This window comes from Anticarsia gemmatalis, chromosome 29 (genome assembly GCF_050436995.1).
Source record: "Anticarsia gemmatalis isolate Benzon Research Colony breed Stoneville strain chromosome 29, ilAntGemm2 primary, whole genome shotgun sequence".
Lineage (NCBI taxonomy): Eukaryota > Metazoa > Arthropoda > Insecta > Lepidoptera > Erebidae > Anticarsia > Anticarsia gemmatalis.
Window position 1 is genome coordinate 2,504,642 of NC_134773.1, and position 9,938 is coordinate 2,514,579.

The 9,938-nt window shown below is 37.5% G+C and overlaps 1 protein-coding gene across 1 annotated transcript; it reads right to left on the minus strand.

The window, feature by feature from the left end:
• LOC142985168 (UDP-glycosyltransferase UGT5-like) lies at nucleotides 1-6,924 on the minus strand. Its single transcript, XM_076133165.1, has 10 exons — nucleotides 6,878-6,924; nucleotides 6,077-6,222; nucleotides 5,661-5,754; nucleotides 5,224-5,395; nucleotides 3,613-3,807; nucleotides 2,964-3,183; nucleotides 2,012-2,234; nucleotides 1,266-1,485; nucleotides 688-791; nucleotides 1-244 (listed from the first exon to the last, which is right to left on the minus strand). The coding sequence occupies exons 2-10, from the start codon at nucleotides 6,215-6,217 to the stop codon at nucleotides 63-65; spliced, it is 1,551 nt and encodes a 516-aa protein (XP_075989280.1). The 5' UTR covers nucleotides 6,218-6,222; nucleotides 6,878-6,924; the 3' UTR covers nucleotides 1-62.
• Nucleotides 6,925-9,938: the final 3,014 nt, after the last annotated feature.

A 9,938-nucleotide genomic window follows, 5' to 3' on the forward strand; every position in this document is an offset into this window, starting at 1 on the left:
ATCAAATAAAAATATTTTATTTACATAAAAAAATCTAAAAAGATATAAAATTTACAAAAGTCTTAATTCCTCTTCTTCATATTCAATTGTTTACTTCTAAATACCATTTTGTAAATAGTTTTAATTACCACGTATAATAATGTGAACACTACGGCCAATATGGCCAATACCGCAGCCAATATGTCCAACATCCAACGTTGGACCCAACTGTATCTTAAAGAAAGAGATCGCAAATGGTAGTTACCTGAAACAAAAAAATACATTTTAAGTTGCGCTCACCGGTCTGTAAACGATCTGTGGTTTAAGCAACCGATGGCGCGGTCATTCCATGGATGGGTGACCGCATAGTGGTATTTGAGCTGGGCGTCTCCGTACTTCGGAGGGCACGTAAAAAGTCGGTCCCGGCTAACAGTCGTTAAGCCACGTCAAAGGCCTTCGGGCTTGAACAAATTTGACACTAGGTTGACCACTAACCATACGATAAGAAGAAGAAGTAATAGGGTCTCATTTCCAATGATTAGGAGTAACGTAAATAATGTCAGCTTATGTTTCTTAAAAGAATTGAAATAAATGTCAAATAGAACTTAATGGCTTTAGCTGTTACTTAAGATATGTATGAAGAAACTGGCCGTATGTATTTGGGTCTCGTTAACAATGTGTAAATAGGGAAAAATATAAAACAGTTACCTTTGGTTTCAATAGCCAGTTTGACGTAGTGGGCTATAAGCTTGGAAGGCTTCACTGGACGGCCGTTGAACAATTTAGATATATATTTCGCCTTTTCGTAGTAACTGAAACAAAATATACATAAATAACAATATGACTGCTGTAGGCAAGAGAGTGATCACGAAGTCTCAGGTACGATTCCCAGGGCGGGAAAAGTGCCATGGTCTTTTCTAATTTATATTAGAACTAAGTTCTACCCGCGACTACGTCCGCATAAAAAGGTTTATCGGAGTAAAATGTATTTTACATGTTAATCCAGGTTGTAAACTACTTGCGTACCTAATTTTATTAAAATCCATTCAGTAGTTTTTTCGTGAAAGAGCAACAAACGTACATCTATACTCTATCACAAACTTCCGCATTTTAAAATATTAGTAGAATATTTACCAACAATAAACCCGTTTTACCCGGCTCACCCCCTATTACATGGGACTTACATTGTCTATGACGAACGTCGGTGTATTATAAACCTTTGTCTAAACCTTCACGTATAACTATTTTGTATGCCTATTAGCCATATAAAAAGTATACAAACTTACCTTGGATTGCTAAGCATTTCTCTCAACTTCTGATCCAGTTCTTTAGCCATGTCAGGTTTGAAGGTGACTTTTAGAGCATAGCCTGACTTCACAGCACGTTCAGCATTGGCCGGCTGGTCTCCATACACTGGCACGGCCAGTAATGGGACGCCGGCAGCAACTGCTTCAAGTGTGCTGAGTTGACCGCCGTGGGTTATGAAGACTTTCACGTTCGGGTGAGCTGGAGAAAATAAAATATGCTTTATTAATTTCTACATTGAGGATTTTTCGCTATAGGTAAATAGTTATCTAGATTATCATCAAGTAAATTTAGGTCTTGCCAAACAACTTGAACATTAATAATAGTCGGTTGTTAATAAATAATATAGGTAATAAATTTAACCCATTAATGTCCCACTGCTGGGCAAGGGTCTCCTCCCGTAATGAGGGAGGGGTTAGGCTTTGAGCCCACCACGCTGGCCAAGTGCAGATTGGGGACTTTGCATGCCCTCAAGTAATTGTTAAAGAACTTTTAGGCATGCAAGGTTTCCTCACGATGTTTTCCTTCACCGTTGAAGCATGTGATAATTATTTCTAATACACACATTACTTCGAAAAGTCATTGGTGTGTTGCCTCGGATTCGAACCTGCGACCACTTGCATGGGAGGTGCCAACTTAAGCCATGTCAAAGGCCTTCGGGCTTGAACAGCTTTAACACTAGGTTGACCACTAACCATGACATAAGAAGAAGAATTAGCCAACTCACCAAGAACGCTGGTCTGAGGGAACCATTTCCTAACATGGACATTAGCCGGTAGTTTCTCGGGCATATCTTCCTCATACTTCCACAGCACCGTGTAGGGGAGTTTAGCAAACTTGGCGAGCAGTTCCCTCTTTGTTTCGTCTTGGAGAGCCGCTGAACGGAAGACTGAACCCATGCTAAAGTAGACGAAGCCTTGCTTAGCGCCGTCGAGGAGATCTTGAAGGTCCTGGAATAAAAAATATGTGTATATTATTGTTTTACTGCTGGAGACTTGATTCTGAAATTAGAGAGATTATGCCTTGCTTTCATCACACTGAAAAAGTGCCTTTGTAGGGCGGTAAAGCATTTGTGTGATACAAATGCTCTAAAGCATTTTTTCCAGGAGAATTTTGAAGGAAAGTTTTGTCATGATTTTTGATTTCGACATTAAAAGAAGTAATATAAATATTCATTTGCGTACCCGTATGGTTATTTTTTTCTGTGTGTTTTTGTGTCAATACAATATCTTTTATAGAATTCCATGAACGAATATGACTGGATTGATTAATTATATCCTAGACCTAACAGTTAATATGAGGCCCTTTCTCATAGCACATTTAATTTTTGAACCGTAAAGTGCTTCGGACTGTAGGACTGCAATGGATGAGACAAGTGCAGGATCGTAAACAAAATGGTATACTGCGGGCATGGTTGCCAGGTGGCCGGGATTTGTTTTTTTGTTCATTCCTATTTAGTGTAGTCTCGGACCGAAGACTAAAACTCTGATTCCGTTCGTGGCCCCAGAAATGTCCAGGTAAAGATCAGGCTGGATCTGGCAACACGAACTGAGGGGGAAGCCACTATATTCAACAGTGGCCAGATAGATACATACATATACTTTGGACTTCATCAGGGATTTACTTGGTTACTGCCCTTCTAGCAAAGATACAAGAATTGAAAGAAAGACCCTTCTTACCTTAGGCAACGGAGGAGCCTCTTCATCATTATGGTACCCAGCTACATTAATCACATTGGGCGGCACAGAGAACGGCGGCGAGAGTGACTCGTGTGCGTTCAGTAGTAGCACCGATACGTTGTGATGAGCGTCGTCGAAGGCCGGGAGTTCGACCCCGCGGGCTTTGGCTATTGGTCCGAAGATCTCATTGTATTTGGCTATGGTGTTTGACTTGTCCAGCCTGGGAAAGGAAGAATAATGTTTGTTTTTGTGTATTAGAAAGTACATGGCAAAAAATTGTTGTTGAAAGCAATATTTGGCAATGGCCGTCAGTTTTATATAAAGACACTAGCGGACCCGACAAACGTTGTCCTGTCTACACGTCTTTAATTTGAAAATTTTAAACTTTTTTTAATAATCTAAACCATTCTCAGATCCCCTTGAACGCACACAAAAAATTTCATCAATATCGGTCCAGTCGTTTAAGAGAAGTTCAGTGACATACACACTTACAGAAGAACGAGCGACTGCCTATCAGACATCTACAACCCAGTTACCTGGTATATAACGCGATCGGACTAGTAGCTTTTATAAAACTGACCGTAAACAAATACTAAAGAAGACAAAGAAAAACATTTTTTTATATCATCTAGTAGTTATAATAACTCACCAAGTATTAAGTGTCATGGCGACATATATAAACGCATTAAAAGCTCTATCCATGAAGGTCATAGGAATACCAGCATCGTTGAACATGAGCGGCACAGTACTGATGGACCTGACCTCGTCTACCTGCGTCTCCTGGTTGGGCATCATTTGAGTAGCGCTCAGTAATATCCAGGGCACTTGCTGGACAGCTGCCACTCTGGAAGACAGCGTAATAAATTAATATCATTGGACAACTCACACACGGTCATCTGATTACAAACTAAGCAGACCTTGTACACACAGCTCTAAAAGTAGCTGAATAACTTTATATATTCAAAACCTCTGTGTTACGTAACTTTAATAAATTACTGATCAAAATCAGGTAGAATGAGTTAGAATTAAACATTTAAATCAATGGCAAATGTTTTATCCATGGAATAATTGTACACACTTCAGTATAATATATATATAGGGTTTCAAAAAATTGAGTATGATCAGCTACTTTTGGAGCTGACTGTACTATGGCAACGATACTGATAACTGATTAACATACTTACATATTGCTAAATACATACTTAAATAAACAATATAATAAGCTAAATATCTAATTAGCTTATTATATTGATATATATTTGCGTGATGAGCACGAGTGTCTACTCGTGCTCATCACGCAAATATTTTTCGGGGTTGGATTGTACGGTTATTGCAGCGATACGACCACGTTAACCACTGTGCCAAACGTGCAGTTAAAATATGATATATATGTTTTTTTTAATGGTTAGTGGTCAAGCAAGGCATTCGAACAAGTGAATCAAGTCAGTTTTGTTGTTCGATAAATATTGCCGAACCGAATATGTGAGCAAGCCTTACTTTTAAAGTTCTTAAACTAAACATTTTGTACACATTATACCAAATTGCTAAATATTTCTTAAATCACATCCATAGGCATAACGTAACCCAATGTATAGATGCCGTTAGTATTGTGTGTCAAAGTACCGCCATTTTCGAACAATATAAAAATAGTGTTAACCAAGTGAGGGTAGGCGTAGAAACTCGCGCCACAAGAAGACGACGCTTAGCATCTACATCATTCAGTCTGTGACCACCATCGATGTAACTTGAGAAAAACGTCGGGCAACGAATAAGGTATAGAAACTTTTAAATTCTCATCTCATTTAAGACCTGTTTGTCTTGAGTCCACCACTCTGGACAAGTACGGGTTGGGGACTGTACATACCCTCAAGAGCTGTTTTAAAGTTATTATACTTTAGCCTAGCCTTTCTACCAACTATGTTGGAGTCGGCTAGTCTCACCGGATGCAGCTGGATACCTGTATTTGAATAGAGCTACTGTCTATCAGACCTCCACAACACAGTTACCTGGGTTATAACACGATACCTTTCGGTTACCCTTTAGTAAGAATGGTCGTCAGACAAGCTTCTGACTCCTGTTAATGACTGTCAAAGATCTTCAAAAATTACAGCCGTGGCCCACAATCGTGTCCAAAACACGGAGGAACTCGATATAAGATGGTCACCTATCCACAAAACAATCTCGGCAAGCATAATTTAACCTCAGAGATCGATCCGCGCGGCTGTTGTTAGCTAAGCCAAACTAAAGTTATTCTACTTACCCACACATGACATCATTGAAGAAGAACTCAGTGGCTACGGCATCAAACTGCGTATTGGTCAGCGCATTGATCAACGCTTTGTTGCTGAAAGCTGCTGTCGTTATATTGTTGGCAAACTCCAATACGAATGATAATCCACGCGCCGCATGTTTCGGGTCAGCCATATTTAATTCTAAAAGAAAAAAAAAACATTTTTTACTAAGATTCAATTTATTTATTCTGCCTACCTCCGTGGCGCAGTGGTTTAGATCGCCGCTACCATTGCGTCGGGAGGTCGGGTTCTATTCCCACATGGAGCAATTATTTGTACGATCCACACGAAAAAGGCTTGATGTTATGTATGTATGTACATATGTATGAAAAGTAGGATTGAAAACATTGTGTGTTTCTTGCTAGTTTAATAAAGCTCTACAGTACCTTTGCTCTTTTCTACTTACTTTCGCTAATTGCTGCAGTTTCAGGCATCCCAATAATATTTAAGTTTTTTGGTGGATCTTTCACTTTATCTGGAAATGGAGTCACCCATGTTACCTGCAATGTTTGTAAAACAATATCTATCAAAATAAAACCGCTTGATCGGCATGGTGGACTATCTACCGCATGGTTAGTGGTCAACCTAGTGTCAAAGTTGTACAAACCGCCCGAAGGCCTTTGACATGGCTTAACGACTGTTATCTTTATTGACAACAACCGGGACCGACTTTTTACGTGCCCTCCGAAACACGGAGGCGCCCTGTTAAAATACCACTATGCGGTCACCCATCTAAGGAACGACCGCGTCAAAGTTTGCTTAACCCACAGATCGTTTTTCGACCGGTGAGCGCAACTGGCTACGGGCCGAAGTGGAACTTACCGTATGTCCTTCTTTCAGCAAAGAATAGACTACTCCTTTGCCGAGCTGGTTGTGGCTGTGTGAGGGTGTGGGGAAGAAACCCAGGATGTGGTAGCCGAAGGTCGAGGAGACCAACGCCAGGAGGAGTAAGAACAGCTTCATTGTGTCTGAAAGAGGTAAGGATTATTTATTACGAATGAAAGGCATCGCTCATCTGTCCGCGCCCGCGAAGAAAATCGCTCTCTCAGAGCGCGCTGCTTTCCTGCGCGTAATCCGCTCCTAAGAACGTGCGATACAGTGTGTGTAAAGATGGCTATTGTTTTAAAGTAAGTTATTTCATATACTTATTCTTTATTTAGAAAACAGCATCGCGTCCCTACATTTCTGTTGTTGTTTACAAACAAAAAATGTACTTTACTTTTAGTTGTCTATGTGTCTTCGCTTTCAACATAGCGGCTTGTTGCTAAATTCAGACCCATCAATTTAACTGACACATTCTGCTACTAGTTTTTTCAAACAATTATTTAAATAGATCCTTTACATATTATTTGTTAAAAAGACGAAAATTACTCTATAAATAAATATATTTGCAGTTCGATTTTGTATCACTTTCGACTGTCAGCCACCGGCTAGCTATGGATAACATATAAAATTCAAATCAGCGTCTCTAGCGGATGTTGTAGGAACTAATGTTTAAATATAATTTAATTTTAAACTAACACTCGGAAAAAAAAACTCGCAACTGATAATTAAAAAAATACGACCTGAAAGATTACACTTCACAATAATAGGCTACTATTAATCACAAACTAATCATAATACCTTTATTTTCCTTTTAAGTCCTAAGTGTTTGTACCTTATTATTAAACTAGAATATATTATCAAACGAGCTGCATTATATGATGTCTGATGAACTCATTTAAGCTAATCTTATCCAATGATGAGTTAGGTTGATTACGAAATGACAACCACACGGTGAGATACTGCATTATCTATTCTGATTGGCACTTTCCCACTGCTGGGCATAAAATAATAATAAGGGGGCGTCAATTTCGTAAATTTTTACTTTATTTTAAAATTTCAAAGACAAAATGAGGTTATATTTCAAAGTCGTTGAGAATGACCTTAAGATTTTTATTAAAAAAAATAACTTCTTAAATTATTGTCATCATGTCAAGTGTCATCCTTAAATTGTCTTTTAAATATAATTAACTGATTAAAAACAACAAATTAATCATAATTATCTGTTTTTAAATCCTTTTCGTAATATTTGAAAATATTTTGTTTGCTAATGCATTTCGACTATGCAATTATACTACACTTACTCGTAAAATGTGAACTTTACAGTAGAAGTGTTTAAAATGAAAAACTTGTTAACTTTTGTAATTAAAAGTACGTTCAGTTAGCGTTGTATAAGATATAAAACTTCGTTATTATTCCTAACTAGCTGACCCGCGCAACTTCGCTTGCGTCACATAAGAGAATCATAATTTTCCCCGTTTTTGTACCATTTTTCAGTGGTACTCTGCTCCTATTAGTCGTAGCGTGATGAATGATGATATATAGCCTATAGCCTTCCTCGATAAATGGGCTATCTAACACTGAAAGAATTTTTCAAATCGAACCAGTAGTCCTCGAGATTAGCGCGTTCAAACAAACAAACAAACAAACAAACTCTTCAGCTTTATAATATTAGTATAGATTTTTTATGGCATATAAAACAACGTACATTTTGAGTAATTTTGTATAAAAAACGATTCTATCAAAATAGCTGCTGCACTGTCAATTCATCTTATACCTAATATTATAATGCAACGGGTCTATCCCCCGGTTTCTGAGTATATTTAGCGGTAGTTTATCTATTCAATAGCGTTTTTTATATGAGTTCAAACGCTATTGAATAGATAAACTACCGTTCAATGTACTTCAGAAACCGGGGGTAACCCGATCAAATTTATTGGTTGTCATGATGAACTAGAACAATATTATCTAATTCATTCAATCAGTAAGTATAGGAAAGACCTAAGGATTAGAAACCAAGTTATCACTAGCCGCATCAGCTGACCACTGAAGCATTATCTTGCAAATTAAGTATTTAATTTTATCTCTAGCTTCCCACTCACGTCTTCATTATTGATATGAAGTAATAGATAATAATTACGCTGGTCATCGTGATGGCAACGATATTATGACCAGTAATAGTGACTTTTCCAAATGTCAGCTGGCAACAATTACTTTTATATACGTGTTTTAAAATGTTGCCAATTTTAAAAATGCTTATTGCGTAAAATGCTTTTAAAAATCAACATTTATGGAAATAATATTTAATCCATTACTGTCCTATTACTGGGTAAGGGTCTCCTTCCGGAATGAAGAAGGGGTTAGGCCTTGAGTCCACCACGCTGGCCAAGTGCGGGTTGCGGACTTTGCATACCTTCAAGAACTGTTCTAAACAACTGTCAGCCCTGCAATTGCATCACGATGTTTTCCTTCACCGTTGGAACAATTGATAATTATTTCTAATACACACATAACTTGGAAAAGTCATTGGTGTGTTGCCTCGGGTACGAACTGTCGACCACTTGTATGGAAGGTGCCAACTTATACCACTCGGCTATCACTGCTTCTATAAGCATAAGAAAAATTTATGAGTCGGTCTACTTACTTTAAGTTGCCAGGGAATATAGTTATGTACAATAAAGTCCCTGACGACAAGGGAAATGTTTTCTTTTTATATAAAAAAGAGATAATAATCTCAAAAAAACTCGCATGTTTAATTATTTGTACCTACATTTTAATGATTTAAATGATAAAGAATCAATTACTGTCTATATAATCACAACACCTGGTTTTTGAAATTTTGAAATGTCATCAAAAATATTTTTATCAGTTTATGCATTCCATGCATCATCCTTCTAATATTATATAATATATGTGAAAATTGGTAAAGATAGATGTATTAGGTCGGGGAAAAAGTCTTTTCGCATTATAGTAGGTATGTATGAACTTGTAAGAAAATCTCTTTGTCCTCAAGAATCACAAATGAGTACACGGTTCATTAGGTTTCTTTCAGTGAGCTCGTGAGGTACCCAAATATCGAGCTTTTCTGTGTAGAGAAAAGATTTTATTACAAGTTCATACATACTATAATGCGAAAAGCCTTTTTTCCCGACCTAATATGTATGATAATATTATAATTAGGTATTCACATAGTTTCTGAAATTCAGTAGTGTGTTGCTTTTGAATTGTCAACTATTTTCACGGAAGGTAAATACTAAGACCATTCAGACATTAAAAAATGGCAGCCGGGACTCATAATTTTACGTGCTTTCCGAAACACGGAGGAACTCGATATACATAATATGGTCACCCATCCATAGGACAACCTAGGCAAGCGTAGAGCTTACATATACATATCTATACTAATATAATAAAGCTGAAGAGTTTGTTTATTTGTTTGAACGCGCTAATCTCAAAAACTACTGGTGCGACTTGAAAAATTATTTCAGTGTTAGATAGCCCATTTATCGAGGAAGGCTATAGGCTATATATCATCACGCTACGACCAATAGGAGCAGAGTATCAGTAAAGAATGTTACAAAAACGGGGAAAATTTAGACCCATTCTCTCTTATGTGACGTAAGCGAAGTTGCGCGGGTCAGCTGGTGTAATAAGGATGAAACGTGTGATGATTCGATGATAATAGATTGCAATGTATGATGATGACTGAAATATCTGAAATTATATTGTCATGATTTCATTTAAAACAGCTTAAAACAAAGTTTTAGACGCTATTAACGATAAAATCATGAAAAAGATTTAAATATCAGTTAACACTATCACATGAGTTTGATCAGAATTGTCGGCGTTTTCCTTCTTAACG